The sequence below is a fragment of the Fringilla coelebs genome (assembly GCF_963513975.1).
Source record: "Fringilla coelebs genome assembly, chromosome: 12".
Lineage (NCBI taxonomy): Eukaryota > Metazoa > Chordata > Aves > Passeriformes > Fringillidae > Fringilla > Fringilla coelebs.
In genome coordinates, this window is record NC_140038.1 from 2,571,953 (window position 1) to 2,590,174 (window position 18,222).

The following is an 18,222-nucleotide window of genomic DNA, read 5'->3' on the forward strand; positions in this document are numbered from 1 at the left end:
GCTCGGCCCGGCCAGGAGCCGCCCCCGGCCGGCGGGACGGGCACGGGGACCGAGCCTGAGGGCGCAGCGCTGCCGCCTCCTGCCCGCGGTACTGCCGAGAGCTCCTCCGGCCGCACCGGCTCCTGAGGCCGGGGGCCGAGAGCGGCTCCTGAGGCCGGGGCCGGCCGGCGGCGGGGCCGGGCCCGCGCGGTCCGCGGCTCCCGCCCCCCGCGCCTCCTCCTCACGGCCCGGCGGGGCGGGGCCAGCGCCGCCCGGCCCCAGCGGCTCCCGGCTCCCGCCGCGGGGCTCGCAGCGGGCGGGGGCCGTGCCCTAGCTATGGCCGGGCGCGGCTGTCCGTCCGTGCTCCTCCTCACCTGGCTCTGCGCGCCCCTGCTCGGCCAGCCCGGAGCCTCACACGCGGGTAAGGCGGCACGGGGCGGCCCCAGGGGGTGAGGGTCGGCGGGGCCGCTGGGAAGAAGAGCGGAGGGTGAGAAGCGCTCCGGTGAGGAGCCAGGAGGGTGGCGGAGGGGAGGGCTCGGCCGGCCGGGGGTTCCGAGCCCAGCTGAAGCTGTGCGGAGCCGCGGGGACGGAGCGGGAGGTGCCGTGGCCCGGGGGTCTGCGGGCGCCGCTGCCCTGCCCGGCCGGGAGCGCTCCGTGAGGGCAGTGAGGCGGATTTTGCGGTGGTGAGGATAAACTGTCGGAGATGGGGTCTCTGCCCGCCAGCTTCGTTTTCCGCGCCGTCAACTTTTTCCCGGACGAGGTTCAGGTAAGGCTGGGAGCGGCGGCGGTGCTGAGGGAGGATCTCAGGGCTGCGCTGGCTTCAGGAGAACGAGCGGGACCCGCGGGCTCCCCAGGGCTGCCCCCTCGCAGGAGAGGGGGAGGATGTCTTCGCTAAACTATCGGTTTTCAGGTGCATTATCAGTCTGGAATGCCTCACATTTCATGACATTACATACACTTCCTAAATGTGCATGTATCTAATGCTTTAAAGATCTCAGCTGCCGTAGCTTTCAGGTTTTTATCTGCTCCCTTTTTGAGAGGAGATGCAGTTGTAGGTTTGTGGTGCATGCTCTGCATCTGGTACAGAGGTAAACTTAATAACTGTAATTTCGTATATGGATGTGACTGCACATGAAAACAACCCTCTTAAGAATTTATAACACAACTCTCTTTAGTTTAGTTGTGCATCATTTCTTTGACTTCAAAAGAGGCAGTCTCATAATTCAATCAGGATTTAACTTTCTGAGTTGAAGGATGTAAAATAGGATGTGAAGCTGGAGTGTTTATAGAATTATAGAAAGATTAAAAGAGCAAAATCACCTCTCTTCCATAGATTTATTTAGAGACAGTTGTTTCAAAATGTTGCACTTTCATAATTTGTAAGTACATCCCCAAGAGTCTTGCAGAATGCCTTGAAACCACAACTACAACAATTAAAGGCAGCCAGAAAATTAATGAAAGATAAATTTTAACTTCTTTTATATTAACTGAAAATTGAAAAAGCGGTTGTAAATATAGTTTATGGAAAGTTGATTGTATCAACATCTAGGTTTTAATTCAGCCTACAAATACACAGTCTGTTATTGCCGAATGTAATTTAAAAGACTATTCTTTGTCCCAACATTTGGAAAAGTAGTGTTTTTCCTGTTCTTCATGACAGAAGATGCAAAATCATTCTGCTACATTTTATGATTTATATGACTGCATGGAATTACCTGCAGTCAGGGTGAGCCAGGTTTTGCCTTTTGGCACAAGCCAGCAGTTTTGACTTCCCTCAGAACTGATTTTATACCATGAGGCTAAAGTTTCTTTCCATAGCTTGTTTTTTTCTAAAATAAAATGAAATTTGGTATAAGAGTGCTCGTAAATTAATTTGGTGTTCCCTTCAGTTAACAGTGAACCAATATTTTTTCTTGGCTAACTCCGAATTGTCAGGAGAAAATACTTGCTGATTTAAAATACAGTCAAAGTATGTTTTGTTCTTGCTCTGAATTTTCAACAAACAGGTGAGACTCGAATGCCCAAATGGAGCTGAGGTTAACAGGAACCTCCAGCCTCGCCCTGGTGAGCTGTGCTGCAGACCTGTGATGGTGTTCCCCTGGCACTTCGTGCCCCCAAGCCTTTTCCACTCAGTTTAACAGATCAAATCCTTCTCCCTACCCGACAGGAAGCTGCAAACCTTCCTGCCTGGATGGGTTTCTTGTGATTTTTCTCTTAAAATATTTTGTGCTTTCCTTAGAGGTTCTTAAGGGGATAAATGTGAGCATTGATTCGTGGAGAAATGCCTGTGTTGATCTGTAGAAGGAAATACTTGCATAGTTTCCCACTTTTCAGAATGGTAAAACCCAGGGTTTGTGTGATATTATAGGTTTTGAAATCTCCTCATCTGGTTTTGTGCAATGTAGCTGATTTCTGTGAGCTGTGTTCCAGTGTATCCAAGGCTGGAATGGAGCTGAGCAGGCAAAACACTCCTGAGGCAGAAGGTAAGGCTGGTGCCCAACGTCTGCAGCACCCAGGGCTGCACTGGCAGCTTGTGAGAAGCCCTGGCCTGTTTCTTATTTCCATAAGGTCTTTTTTACATACATTTCAGGTTTGTGTTTAATTCCATGACACGTAGCCTCTAAATTTATAAATGGTTCTACTTATCAGGTTCTACATACTTGCTCTTCCTTGTGCTGTCTGCACTTCTGTACACCCTTTTTGCTTTCAGCATTCCTCGATGCTGACTTCACAGTCCATCCACAGTGTCAGCAATCAGTGAAAAGGATGGAATGATTAAAAGTGGTACGAAGAGAGATGCCAAAATCTTGGATCCAGTACAGGAACATCCTCCTGCCTTCAGTGGGACAGGGTTTTCCCCAGCTGGGCAGGGCTGTGGAGGCACAGGCTGCAGTTACAGCTGCAAGGGACTGTCACTGCTGCTGCCAGCCGTGTCACCAGGGAGGTCAGGAAGCTGTTGGACACGTGCTGTGGGCTTACCCTGGAATCCATAGCACGGGTCCTCAGAAAGGAATGGCTGCTGGTCCAGTTAGCTCTTAATCCAAAGACTGACTGTCAGTTCACATCTGTTTCTTGGTTAGTTTACACACTACATGGCAGTCTGTTATGGTTATTAACCAAGCTTGTACCTGTATTCAGAAATATGTGCCATAATTATATGTTGCTGAGCTGTTAGGGGGTAATTTCATTCTCCTTTACTCTTGCGGTGAGGGAAGTCTTGGGACTCTTAATGTGAGAATCAGCAAGCTCCAACTTTATTGATAAGCACCAAACATTTATACACAACAAGTAATAATATGCTCATGCATATTCTGCAAGCTAAACAATCTCTTGGTTATACTACAATATCAGCTCTTCCTCATTCTTGAGAAATTACATTTCTGCTTCTCCCGTCTCATCCTCATTGCTGTTATCGTACTACTGCTATGCTCAAGGACACAATGGTGTTGTAGGTGCAGAAACTCAGATTAGCTGGGTTTGGTACTTTCTTAGTCTTTGGTCAGCTACCAAGAGAATGACCTCTACCCTTTAGCCATTCCTCCACACTTTACAACCATCAAATTGTACCTTTAACATTTTAAATTTGCATTGAATGTAAGAAATGCCTTCCCTACTTTCTGTGAGCAGCTCTTGTACCTCTGTGCATATTGGTAAGTGCTAAGCAGTATTGCAGTTCAAAATTCCTCGCAGTTTCATGTCCAATATATGTAGTTTTATTTTGCTCCTGGTTGGCTGGAGGTTGATGTGCTAGGTAAGAGAGAAGGCACAAATATTCCCAGTAACTTTTAAGCAGCCTTTTTCATGCTTGTAGGTGTGGTGATAAGATTTGCCTTTATTTTCTAAATAGGGGAGGAAAAGATAGTTCTGGGAAGTTCAGAATGTAATCATTGGCTTTTCTGACTTCTGTGCAGTAAATAGAATAAAGTTAGTATTGCTGCTTTGATTCACAGACATCCTAGTTAAGATGATTGTGATCTTTCTAAATGCTTGCTGTTAATTAAACGCTTGACTGTGATTGGATTCTGGGCAATTGCTAATGCATAGAAGGAAAAGTAGGCCAAAAAATTAAAGACCATGCAGGAAGTATGACTCATGATCCTTTTCAAAGGGTCAGAGGAATCAGTATTAAAAAACCCTTCACTTTAATACATTACCTGTCTTTTCTACCTAATGAAATAATGATGGGAGATCATCTCAATAAATATACTAGAGTACTGAAGGCAGGGATACTGTATATATTCCTTCACCTTCCAGATTTCTAAGGAAATTATTAGTTGTAGTATCTAGCAGTTAGATTTGTGGATAAGTTTGTGTTACAGTACCCCAGAGTTAAAGACTATAATGTTAACTGCAAAGTATGGATATTTTACAATGTTTATTGTCCTTAATAGTGGGGGTTTTTTTGCTGTAATGGTATATGATTATAAACATGCATTAGTAATATATATTACTTCTGAAAATGCATGTTAACATTACACTTCTAGAAAGTGACCCTTTCCCCATGGGCTGACTTTTGCACCCAGTAGTGATGGAAAGAAAACCTGAAATCATTAACACTCAATTCTGTCAATTGCAAATTGATTTGCAAAATGCTTTGAGTTACACTGTTTAAATTAGAAAACAACTGTGCTGTTTGATGTATAAGGACCAGTGTTACACTTGCACTGCCAATCTGGCTCTTAGACTCTCTATCTAAGGAAGTGCAGAGGAATGCAGAGTTCAAAGAAAGCTTGTTATTTGGAGAAGCATGGACTGTGGTGTTCCCCTATTTAAAAACAAAGATTTAGGAAAATACCTCTGGGATCAAGCCTGTAACACTAAGTATTTCACTGGTAATTCTTATAAAAGGAATAATGTTGCTAAATCCTATTAAGATGCTAGGAAATTTAATCCCATAATGGTACAGGAAATTACAAAAGTGTTATTCTTTTGTAAAACCCATCTTTTGTTTCTTCTCTACAACATTTAAGAAGTCAGCCATTAGTAGCCCATGTGAAATTATGACTTGAGAATGTTATCAAGATAGACATGTACGTCTTTCATTGTGCTATTCTTGCATCTGAGGCCCATGTCATGTTTCACTCTATTTTCTAAATAGTTCTTCCAAAGTACTTTAATGAAAAAGTTTGTTAAATATCTATGGAGGAATGGTAGAACCGAATTTTTAAATACAATGTTTTTGTTTTCAAGGTCAAGTGTTTCATTAGAATTTTTACTTAGCCTTTGTCAAAAGCGTTCTCCAGCTACATCAGAGTTTAAAAAAATTGAATCATTAGTCTGCTTTGTGCATAAGCATTTGTGTCCTTTGTGCAGAACTAAAATTTAGGCCATCCAACCTCATATGTGATTTAGGTGTGGTTTTTTTGGGTTTTTTTGTTGCTAAATATGGACTTACACTGAGGGGCAGTGAGAAGAATTTAAGGTGCAAATAATAAAGAAAACGTTGTCATTGGGAGTTCCCACTGAACAGTGCAGAGAGCTGCCTTTGATTTAGCCTGCAGAGGTTCCCTGGCCTCAGTAGAGCTGAAGCCACCCAAATACAGGCCAGCTAAGAACTGCCCTTCAAAGGCTACAGGTCTTTTAAGTATTTTTTGTACTCTGAGCTGGTGGCAGGGGTGAGTGTTGCCGTAATCTCTTGCCATCTGATGTAGTATGAGATTGCACTCTGAGTTGTTTGCTAATCTTGCTAGCCATAGGTTTTAACCTCTTTCTGTTTTTCTCCAGCCAGCATAGCTACTCTGCTGCCTTAAGCCGCTAAAACTGTTTTACCTGTTTTTCTGTCTTTGCATTTTTCCCACTTGTCACCAGGTCTTCACAAATTTTTTATTGATGTTCATACAAGGAGTAAATAAGAATCACAGCCCCTTGTTGTAATCATAAAATCATAGGTACATGGAAAAGAGACATAAAACATATGCAGTCTGTGTAACAAATTATTTGAATCACCATGTTAAATAAAATGTACAAGGTAGGGGTGATTACTTATTTTGTTTTTGCAAAGTCTTAATATACTCTTACCATTCCCAGCCTCCTCATGGCGCTCTCCTTTGTTCAAGAAGTCTTTTCTAGACCAGTTTGCCCCAACGTATTAATAAAGAGAATAAACTAAAAATATTGAAAAGTGTGGAGACATCTGTGATCAGAAAAAGAAAGAAAGAATTGAACTATATTGTTAGTAAATGATGGTACTTGTAATAGATCAGTGAGTATACTATAGGTCTGAGTATAAAATGTTTGAAAAATAATCTAAGTATATAAAAGCAGTAAAGGAACATGTCCCCTTTTAGCATAGCAGAGGAGATGCTGTGTTTTAAGAGAAGCTTCATCTGGAAACAACACCTACCCTGAAGATGCTGTATTGTTGCACAGGAGGTTGTCTTACAGGAACACAGAAATGGTGAAAGTGCAACTTTGCCTCTGCATTGCTTCAAGGTCAATTAATTGAGAGATAATATCCAGCTGCATAGTCAGTCTTAAATTCAGTTGAGAGTTGTAACTGGAGGAGGGAAATGTAATTAATGCTAATATAAAAATCAAGTATTTATGAAATATTAGGCAGAAATATACACAAAAGCATTCATAATTCAGGAAATAGAGATATAGAAATAGAGAAATTAAGTTGTGTCTTCAGGAAGCATTCTTTTGGATGTCTGTAAAATGTAGGGCTTGGCAAATATGTCTGTAGTTACTAATAAGAAAAAATTCTTGGCAAATGAGGATATACTGAACCAGCTAAATGTATTTTTGGCACTTGTACATTTACAAGATGACTTGTGCATGTGCAACATTCTGTTGCTGGATCCTTTTTGGTAGCAATTCTTATGTCCTGTGAGTTTTTCTGTATCCACCTGAGCTATCTCAGTGGTATAGTGTAAGTTGCCCATCAGTTCTTTGCACATCCCACAAGTCAGAAAGATTTGTATTTTGAAACAGAAGGGTGATCTCTCTTAAAACCCAAATGTTGATTTGGCCCGCAGCAAGAACCATTCAGCAGCACATTTGTGTAGGGTAAGACTGGTAGGAAAAAGGGATCCTGCTGCTCCCACTGTGCTGATCCTATTTCTTAAGCTACGTTCTGCTTTTGCTGCACACTTCAGAGAAGTCTGGTTAGTTATTATTATTAGAAATAATAACATTTCTGCTGGACTGCCACACACCTGCACTGCCAAAGGCAGGGACCTGCCTTGCTGAGCTCTGCAGTGCTTTGGCTGTTGTTTTCACCAAAGGACCTGCACATGGAGCCTTTTGCAGCACAGCAGTCACACTTCAGTGAATGCAAGGGAACTTAAAACTTGGGCTGTACATCTTAGTTTGTCTAGGCTGCAGTAGCTGCAGTCACGTGGGACTGGGTTTGGTCAGTTCAAATTAATGGCTCAAGTGGTGTCTGCCAGGCCTCTGCCACAAATGCAAAGTCATGGAAGTGTTGGTCAAACTCTGAGGTAGCTTTAGCAAGTTTTGTGGGAATGAGAACTGCTGCCCTATGCAGGTGTGGCACTACCTGACCTACAGTGCAGTAATCCCAGGCAATTCTGAAATCCTAGTCCTCTTCAGTATCTATGAATTGCTGATTTACTGAATATTGCTGGTAATGAACTTCAAGTAGACATTATTTATGCTGCCTTTAATGGATACTTTGTTTCCTTTGGCTTATTTTATGAGAAAGATTAGATACCACTAATGTTTTTTCTGCTTGTATCATTCCTAGTTGATCTACTTCTGTTATGTTGACTAAATTCACCTCCTCTCCAAACAAAGTAATGTTAATCTTTTAAATCTCTCCTTGTATGGTTGACTGTCTCTGGTTTTAATCTGTTTATGTCATTCTCTGGTGATTTTCTGCTTCTGATACATCTTTTTTTAGATGGATGCTGTTAGTGAGCACATGATTTCTAGAGAGGTTGTGCCATAGATTTATGTAATAGCATAATATTCTAAGTCTGCATTTAAAAGAGATGGTGGTGAGCTCCTTTCTTTTGTTTATGCTGTACCTTAAACTGATGATAATAGTTGCTAGGTCTTTTTTTGGCAGTAGTTCCCTTTTAAATTTCGTTGGTAAGTAGTAAAAATCTTTATCTGGAACATGTCAGTGTTTTTTGGTGGTCATTCTAACTTATGTCTGGGGTGATATGTGTAGTTTTTGCTTCTCGAGGCAGCGGCCATTTTCAGGTCTTTCACAACACCTTTGGAAGCTGTTCTTACTCAGGTCATTTAGGTAAACTCTGATCTTCCCTTTTTTCCTCCCCTCTTCCTCCATCTTCCCCAAAATGACCCCTTGAGAGCTGTGAAAAAGAGCTAGGAAGGTGCATCCCAGTCAGTGTAGCATTCAAATGGGTAGTGTCAACTGGTAAATAGTTTGGCATATGCATCTAAGATACAAAACAGTGTGAGGGAAAGTGCTCTACAAGTGCAGCAAAATTTATACATGGTAAATGTGCCCAAACTTTAGAAGAAATAGATTAAGCAGAGAGACTGAAGTTTCAAACTGGATTGCAAGTTATGCACTATACTGCAGGTGTGTAATGTGGATGTACCTTGACAGAACTTCAGTCCCTCATAGATCAGCTTTCTGTTTTAGAGGAGTTCCAGGGTTGCATGGCATTGGGTAAATGATAGAGGAGCTTTTTGCCTGCTGAGATTATTTTAGTGTTCTTGAGTCATTGATTTTAGAAGCGTGATAATGGTATGAGGATGCTAACAAGCCAGGTAACTTTATAAAATTCTACTTCCATGACCTTAGGCATGCTTCTAGAGAGAAGGGGATGAGATGAGAAATTGAACTCTGCATAAAAAAAGCTGTAACTGTTTGGACACAAGAATGCAGATGTACACTGCTCATTTGAATCAATGTTAATTTTTTTTTTTTAAATATAGCTGTATCTGAACCTTCTTTTATTGCTAAAAGTGAAGATCGTTTGTTTAAGCATTTATTTGAAGACTACCAAAGATGGGTTCGTCCAGTGGAACGCTTGAATGACACAATAAAAATCAAGTTTGGCCTTGCAATCTCTCAGCTAGTAGATGTGGTATGTATAGTAAATAAGTTGTATTTTTTTCCCACTAACTTTAAAAGGAGCATAATTTGATGTGAAATAAGTGTGCCTGTTAAACACAATAGATTAAGCATCTTAAATTATTAGCTGTGTAATAAAAATGCCCTGTAGATGAATATATAATGTTCTCATAAGCATACTTAGTGATTAGAATGCTCTCAGCAGTGTGTTTTGTATTTTAAGTTACAGACCTCTGTGAATTAAAGCAGCTATTTCCTATGGATAGATTAATTTTTGTGATATATGCTTTATTTTGCAGGATGAAAAAAATCAATTGATGACAACAAATGTATGGTTGAAACAGGTATGTGTAAATATTGATGAAAATTTCTGAAGCTTCATAACTGCAAATCAAAATTTAGGAGACACTTTTCTAGTTAATTGTATATTCAAAAAACTTAGCTCTTTCATGAAATTTTATTTCACATAGTACCTTTATAGAATGTCCCTGGAAATGCTTTAAAGGATTAATTGTGACAAACCTGTTAAGAAAACCATAACAAGGTAAATAAAAATTCACCAAATTGAAAGTAATATGATATGGCATTGCATGACTATTTGATATACCGAGGTGTATATATCCAACCATGAATTGCTGCTTCAGTATGAAAGTTTTTATTCAAAAGCTTTATTAAGAAAAGTATGGTTGGTGTAGTCTTCTGTATAATATTTTTGAGGTCTTTTTCCTGTGGGATATTTGAAATTATTGGATATACATTACTGTAGAATTCCAGTTACAAAGTTAAATATGCTTGCTTGAAGGAAATCCTTTTTTCTCTTAAGAATATTTGGGTTTGGGCAGGAAAAAGCCTCAAGCTTTGTAATTGTCAGAGTCCAGTGCTAAACCTAACTGCCACTATTTACTTGGGTAATGCTGCTCCCAAATCATTCTTGATTTAACTGAGAAGAATCTTTGCAGGTGCTGGATATACTTACTAGCTTATGGAATAATTTTTGTTTGGGCTAATTCCTTTCTGTTTGTTTATTTGATTTTTTTCCTTTTGCTTCCCATTTCCTTCTTTTCAGTAACTGTAAGTTTAGGCCAAGGGTTTTTTTTTTTTAGGAAAACTTTGAGATTAGTCAGCAAATTTGAGATGGCCATGTGGGTTAATGATTCTTTGTGTCCTCTCTAATAATTTCTGCAGATCTTCTTGAAGTTGAACCAGTTTTAAGAGTTGGAACGTGATGGGTTTTTTTTGTATAATGAAAATGTTTAAATTGCTTCTGATTAGCTTCCAGTCATTGGTATTCATCCAGAACAAGCTTTTTTCAAATTTAATTTATACAATTAAATTACATTATAATAGCTCTTACTTATAAATGCATGCTCTGAAAAAGGAACATCATATCTTAAGTACAGAAACATTGTCAAGCAGCTCTTGTAACAGAAAGCAAATACTGAATGAGGTAACTACATGCCTGTTCAGCAACTTCATTGTTTTATGCAAATTTTAGTTCAGTTTGATTGTTGTTAATTGCCCTGTTATCTATTTTCATCTGGTATCACCCTGCTGAAATCCACTTCCCAATAATAATGATTTTTGCATCTCACATATCCCCAGGAATGGATAGATGTAAAATTGAGGTGGAATCCTGAAGACTATGCAGGAATAACATCCATCCGTGTCCCATCAGATTCTATTTGGATTCCAGATATTGTGCTGTATGACAAGTAAGGTTTGAATCTTTTCATACAACATGCATTTCCTTTATAACTGCTCTGACCAAACCGCTTCTAGGAGGCTCATTGGCTGGACATAATGTGTACATTTAGTGGGCTAAAGATCCTGTGGAAGAACTTGCCTCTGAATGCAAATAGACTTTGTTGTCATGTTAAGTGCTCAGATGTTTTGCTTTACTTCTGAATGGAATTTCTAGTCCCTTTGGAAAGGTTATTTCCATTGTGTTGTGTGAATTTTTTCTTTATTGAAGAAAAATATCTTGCAAAGTGCTGGGTATAAATAGTATAGTGATGGGAGGGGAAGTAACTTAATTTATGCTGTTTTAGGTCATATTCAGCATGGAATTAAAGTTAGGCACATTTAACTGTAGGGGGAGTTGGATTGGTTTTGACTTTTTTCTTTTGAAAATTAACAGATCTCAGAAACACAAACTTCTGAATTAACCTTTGTGCACAGCCCAGGTGCGCATACAGTGCTTTTACATTCCCTGACTTGTCAAGTCAGGATAAAAGGCTGTGATTGTAAATTCAAGTTGGAGCACAAGTATTATTTTACCTGTTTACTGACTCTTTTTCTTCAATAATTAAGATTTGGCTGAATTTAGAAATACTTATTCTGTCTTACTAATGGAAACACCAGAGCCAGGTCATGCTGTGAGAGATCAGGATTTTACAGTCTTTTCAAAAATCATTGGGACCATAGAAAGTTGCACAGATTTTTTCAGGACTTGAAAATAATCTTCAGTCTTCCAAAGCTGTTTACCTATGTTAGCTTCAGATTCGAGGAGAAAAAGTTGACTATGAAGACAATACAAAATTTTGGCTATCAAGGGACAGGCAGCTGAAATGACAATAGCAGAGCATAATTTCTTCTTTGAACACATCCCCACACCCCATTGTAATTGCCTGTAATTTTATTTCTTCTTTCAGTGCAGATGGACGTTTTGAGGGAACATCTACAAAAACTGTGGTAAAATATGATGGCACCATTGCTTGGACTCCACCAGCAAACTACAAAAGTTCTTGTACTATTGATGTAACATTCTTCCCCTTTGATCTTCAAAATTGCTCAATGAAATTTGGTTCCTGGACTTACGATGGCTCACAGGTTGATCTAATTCTTGAAGATTATGATGTTGACAAAAGAGATTTTTTTGATAATGGAGAATGGGAAATAGTGACTGCAACAGGGAGCAAAGGAAACAGGACTGATGGATGCTGCTGGTATCCTTTTGTTACATATTCATTTATAATTAGACGTTTGCCGCTTTTTTACACTTTATTTCTCATTATTCCTTGTATTGGGCTTTCATTTCTAACTGTCCTTGTCTTCTATCTTCCTTCAAATGAAGGTGAAAAAATTTCACTCTGCACTTCAGTACTGGTATCTTTGACTGTTTTTCTTCTTGTTATTGAAGAAATTATTCCATCATCTTCTAAAGTGATCCCGCTCATCGGAGAGTACCTGGTGTTCACGATGATATTTGTGACCTTGTCCATTGTGATCACTGTCTTTGCCATCAACATCCACCACCGCTCCTCGTCCACACACAACGCCATGGCGCCCTGGGTTCGCAAGATATTTCTGCACAAGCTGCCCAAGCTGCTTTGCATGAGAAGCCATGTGGATAGGTACTTTGCTCAGAAGGAGGAAACAGCCAATGTGAATGGATCAGAATCATCCAGGAACACCTTGGAAGCAGCTCTGGATTCCATCCGCTATATTACGAGACACGTGATGAAGGAGAACGAGGTCCGCGAGGTGGGTGTGTCAGTCCTGCTGCGCTGATTTTGTACAAGTGCAAATTAGAAAACTGTGTAACGCCACTGGGCTGCTTCTGGCTGGATAGTGAGATCTGTGAGGAGCAGGGTTCCTCAGGGGAGCAGCCTCGGGCCGGGCAGCTCAGCCTTCCACAGGCTGGGTGTCCGAGCCCTAAGTGCCCTATGGCCTGGCACCTTAGCAAGCTCAGTGATTTTCAGCTCTCAGTGATTTCCAGCTCTCAGTGATTTTCAGCTCTTTTATAATTTCAGCTCTTTGCTTGCTAAGGTGCTGGCCACAGTGGTTTCCACAGACCAGATGGAGAGAGAGGAGAAGGCAGCCTCGGAGATTCCACCATGGTTTATTTGCAGGGTTCGCGGAGGGTTCCGACAGCAGCTCTTCTGCCAGAATGGGCCAGGGTGGCTGCTTATATAGGGTTAGGAGGGATTGAAAACTGACCAATTGTAAGGGTTAGGGAAAACTAGCCTATAGGGTCACAGAGAGATAAGCTAGGCCAGAGGAACTAAGTGAAGACTCCAGGCTTAGCTATTCTGACTCAGCATTTCCTTATCTCTAAGCCTACATCCTCCATGGGGCCTGAGCCATCTCAGTGTCCACTACAGAAAACCAAGGGCTTTACTGGCCAGTTCCACATTAAAGATGTGCTACAGATTTCCAGCTTTTCTACTGTGCTGAAAGTTGTGTAGTTGTTTCCACTGGAAAAAAGTGCAAATATGGTGCAATACTGAGACTATTTGGCTGAATCAGTGCAGTATTTGGGGTCTTCAAAAGTCTTTTCCTGTTTTCTATTAGTTCTTGTCATTAGTTTCCCATTGTGAGACACTTGTCTGTGACAAGCGCCTGTACTGTAACTGTTCCCTACAGCACTGCTGGGATGACAGGAGAAGGAGCTCTTTTCCACTTTAATTTTGTACCCAAAGGCTATCTTGAAACATGCATTTGCCTTATATTTTCCAAATAAATACTGCCAAGACTTATCCTGCAGCTCTTAATTTCAAATAAAAACAATTTGAGTGCTCTAACTTATATTAATTTAAATACAGGCTATTGCCATATGTTGGCCATTTTGTGCTCAGATGAAACATGGACTCAATGACTTCCTAAGTTTTCTCTTCTAGCCTTCCTATTGTTTGTCCCTAAGTTTTATCAACAGATGTCAGAGGCTTTTTTTCAGTGTCAGAGTGCATTTGCACTCTGAATTATCCTTCATGAATGTTTACAACATTTGTGTAAGAGCATTAGAAATCTATTTTCTTTACATGCTCTTTAAGCTAGCACCATTGGTACATCAGAGATTTAAATGCTATTTCCAGTCTAATGTAGAAGTTTGTAGAAATATAGAAGTTTGTGGTGTACTGTCTGTCCCTGATGGCAAAGGCTGAGGTTCTTTCAGTCTAAATGGGAATTGCTGTCTTCAGAAGGCTCTGGTTGCTGAGAGTGTGTTCTCCCATACGAGACTAGGACTAATGTGCCTCCTCTGATGTGCCTTCTCAGGACTTGATTCTGACATTGTCACAAGGGATGTGGCCTAGATTTTTAATAAATGGATCTGCTGTGCTGTTGAAGCAGCATCTGCATTGTATGAACAACAGAAATAGAATAGTTTCCTATTAAATATATAATTTCCTGTAAATTAAGGGTTCACTGTGAGAGACAAGTAGTAAGTATTTTGTTCTCCAAGTGTAATGTTGTTACTATAAACCTTAGAAATTAATATACAGCTGCCTGGGGATTCAGTTGTTTTATTATTACTAGGCTCCAGAGAATGTAAGCTTTAATTGTAAGAGTTCTTAATAAACACTAGAAAGCTAGTGCTATCCTAGCCTTACATCTTAGGAAGCATTAGGCTTGGGAAACACAGATAGCTCCAGTTCAAATCCAAGACAATTGTTTGGCAGGGTTTTAATTTGCTTGCACAATTATATCTGCAATACTTGTAAAAGTGTGTATAGAAATGAATAATTTTATCAAAAAGAAAAGTAGTCTTGAAACTACAGTGAGTATTCTCCCCAGTGTATATCATTGCAGCTTTCAGCAATTGTTTGTAACACAACAGCTGCTCTGTACTAACAATTTTTAATTTTTTTTTATTTACTACTTGGGAGGTTTGGTTTTTTCTGGTTATTTTTTTGGTTTGGGTTGGTGTTTTTGGCTGTTTGGAGTTTTTTTACAATTTTTGCTTCCAACTCCTGCTTGGGAATGCCACGTTATGATGTCATGTGCCATGTATCCTGCAGTATGTTAGAAAATGGCAGGACAGTCTCATCTCTATAGATGAGGATGTTTGGTGCTTCTCAGGGTCAATTTCTGCATCAAAATCTTCATAGCTTATCAGTCTTCACAGAGGGAAGCGTGCTTTGGTTCTAACTCCCAGTATAATTACAAAATATTGTTCCAGAGGGTTATCCCAGGGACATGTTGGAAAAAGGGTATCTTGAAATAACTCAGAATTGCAGGATTTGGTACTGTGTTTTTACCTGTTCTTGCACACACTGACCAGCTCATGTGCTCTCTGTGTTTTAGGTTGTTGAAGACTGGAAATACATTGCCCAGGTGCTTGATCGAATGTTCTTATGGGCTTTTCTTCTGGTTTCAATAATTGGATCACTTGTGTTATTTATTCCTGTTATTCATAAATGGGCAAGTATAATAGTCCCTACCCATATAGGCAGTACAAATGCATAAAATAGTTTTGGAGCTATGTCCTACTGATCTGGCTCTAAGTTTTGCAGTAACTCTGTTTCCATGCATGTTCTTTCTAGGCATGTTTCTGGTAGAGTGGAATAAAAAAAAACCAACCAGAACTAGAAAATTAGGTTTATCTTAAAGCATGGCATTCCCAGGACACACAGAAGTCAGTCTGCTTATTGCCAGTCTACTGAGTTACTGCCATACCAGGTCAGAATTAAAAATACCTTTTCTAGCCATGGCATGTATGATTTATCAAAAAAGCAGACACTGACACCTACTGTGATATAGAAGAATTTCAATTTTTTAATGATGATCACTGTAGTCCAGTTATTAAATTACTATATAAATCATTACACTGAATATTAAATATTTGCAGTTGCACAGTAGAGCTGCTTATTTCAATTTAGTATACAAAGGTGAATTTTTATCAGTTCTCTTCAGTGTGTTGTAGAAGTCTAAAATTTTGCCAGAATAACTTAAAGTAATAAAAATATAAGTTAAACTTCCTGTATGTATAATATACAACTAAGAACAGCAATTTGGCCATGTTTTGCCTTTATAAATTTTCAGTGGAATTTGCTGCTAAATTTTAAAGCTTGTTAATTCTGTGATACCAACATGAGCATTTAATAAGCCTTAAAATGCCTAAAGCATGTGTGTATATTGATGTCTCCATCAGCTTTGGAAAGGAAGCCAAAGGCTTCCTTCAACTGAGTTCCCAAGGTGCATAAGTATTGTAAGGGGCTGGAACATTCAGATTTCTTTACTCTTGGTGAAGAATTTAATACAGTGTGTGAGTTTGCAGACATGCTCGTTATTTCCTGTATCTGGATGTTTCTCAGAATTAAGATTTTAAGCACAGGCAGAAGGAATTTGTGGAGCATCTTTCTGAAGGAAATGGGTAATAAATTACTATGCTGTGGAACCAAATGGAGATGATTAATGATTTTCACATTTGTTTAATTGAATTTGAGAGCTACCTTGGATTAGTTCTTTCACTTTAAAAAACATATGTAACTCTAAGCAGCACGGACTTCGAGTTTTCTAAATTTCCGTTTTCCTAAGATCATTGAAAATGAACTCGCAATTTTTCAATTATTCCATTAAAATGCATTCTTTACACTGATTCCAATGCCACCTTTCTTCCTTTCTTAATAGTTTTATATCTGGAAAATCTCTAAAATAGTTGGGTGTTTTCTTACACTAAAGTTTTTTCAGTGTTGTTCATAATATAATTGCATCCTGTAGGCCTAATACGGGAGTAGAGCAGGCCAGAGCAAATTTTAGGAAGCTTTTGTTTGCTTGAATTACTACATTAATAAGAACATGTTCAGGTGAGAAGTTTTAATGTAAGCTGTGGTATCTTCAATAATTTTAAGTATTTATAGTGATTAAAAATTTGAACAACAGATACATATTTCTCCCCTGCTCCCTCCCAGATCTCCTTTAGAAAAGCCCTGCACTAATTATAATAGTGATTACTTATGTCATAATTTATATATAATTGAATATTTATTTCAAAATGTTTTAATCTGCAGGACATTCTTGGTTTTGTGTAGCTTTTAAAGGCTCACAGGTAGGGAAATTATATCAGGCAGACCTTTTTTTTCTTTTTTTTTTTTTTTTTAATAATAGCAATTAGGGATTTACTCTTCTTCAGTTACACAATTACATCTGACATTTGATGTCTATTTTTCCTCTATTCCCATCATAACTTTCAAGGTGAATTTGCAAAGATAATCTGTTTTAATTCATTAATATAAGAGCTTTAACTTCCCAGTATTACTGAGGTTAAACAATGCATCAATGACTTTCTCTGTGTGCAAGTTGTAGAAATACTTCAGATAGCTTGTTTCCTCTTCAAATACAATTTTTCTTTTTAAAGTCTTCCAGAGGTTTGATTTACTGAAATTTACCTGTAGAGAAAGCAACGTGAGTACAACTGTAGATTAGCTATATATCTATTTTTTTAACTCTCCATTTCATCTCTTCCCCCTTGTTTAATGGTGTCTCAGGCTGCCCAGTTACATCATGATGGGCAGCACATTGTCCAGTGGAGTCACTCTCTTTATTATAGCAGCTCACAGTTTTTGCAAATGCATGAATTTCTTTTAGTGACTTCTAGTCTGATCATGATAGAGTCAGATAACACAGCTGGCACTGGAATCCTTGGGGGTCTTCTGCTTATCAGGTGTGTCTGAAACAAAAGAATGTTAATATACTCAGAAGCATGGACTTTTTCACTTCTGTAACTTACTGCTGAATGTATTTAACCTGTAGGTAATACTACCTTATATAGATCTCTGTCACTCACTCAAAATAAATGACAAAAAAGGCACAGTTTTCAACAGCTTGATTCTCTTTATTTTCATAAATGTTACATCACCTGATACACTGTATTTCCACAAAGTTTTCAGTTTGGTACAGAGAGAACAGTTCGTATTTTTACAAAAGATGATCTCATGACAGAGTTTTGTTGCATTCTTATTCATGCTCTTAGATAATCTGCAGTTACTGATTAAAAAAAAAAAATATTAATATGCCTAAGCAACAATTTTAGCACACTTTACAGGACTATTTTTGTCTTGGCATAAAACACTTCACTACAGCAGGATGCCTCTCTATCCAAACTATCCTGTCTGAGTATTTTGATCCTTTGCATCACTTGCAGACTGTCTTATTGCATGTTTTACTTGTACACAATTTTAAACATCATTAGGTTTGAGCAGGTTTTTTTTCCTGACAGCCTTCACATACATTGCAGTCTGGGGATACACACAGTTTAGTTTATGGCTGCTTTATTACCCTCATCTATTATTTACCTATTTGTTCTCCTTTTGTTCTAAACCCTTCCTCAGTCCTTTCTTGCCACTGTGTAGGTCAGTTTGTGCAGCAGGTGGCAATGTCTGCACTCCAGCTGTTTGGTACTTGTGCTTCCCACCCTTCTGTCCTTGTGAGGATACTCATGGAACTTCCTGTGAACTCCTTCCAGAAGATCCTGGCATGCTCTGAGGAAGCTTGGGACCAGACTACAAAACAAA

At 39.3% G+C, this 18,222-nt stretch overlaps 1 protein-coding gene across 1 annotated transcript; it reads left to right on the plus strand.

Annotated features, from left to right (window-relative positions):
• Positions 1 to 296: 296 nt before the first annotated feature.
• CHRNA5 (cholinergic receptor nicotinic alpha 5 subunit) lies at positions 297 to 17,747 on the plus strand. Its single transcript, XM_084213897.1, has 6 exons — positions 297 to 400; positions 8,851 to 9,002; positions 9,289 to 9,333; positions 10,592 to 10,701; positions 11,641 to 12,472; positions 15,014 to 17,747. The coding sequence occupies exons 1-6, from the start codon at positions 316 to 318 to the stop codon at positions 15,173 to 15,175; spliced, it is 1,386 nt and encodes a 461-aa protein (XP_084070023.1). The 5' UTR covers positions 297 to 315; the 3' UTR covers positions 15,176 to 17,747.
• Positions 17,748 to 18,222: the final 475 nt, after the last annotated feature.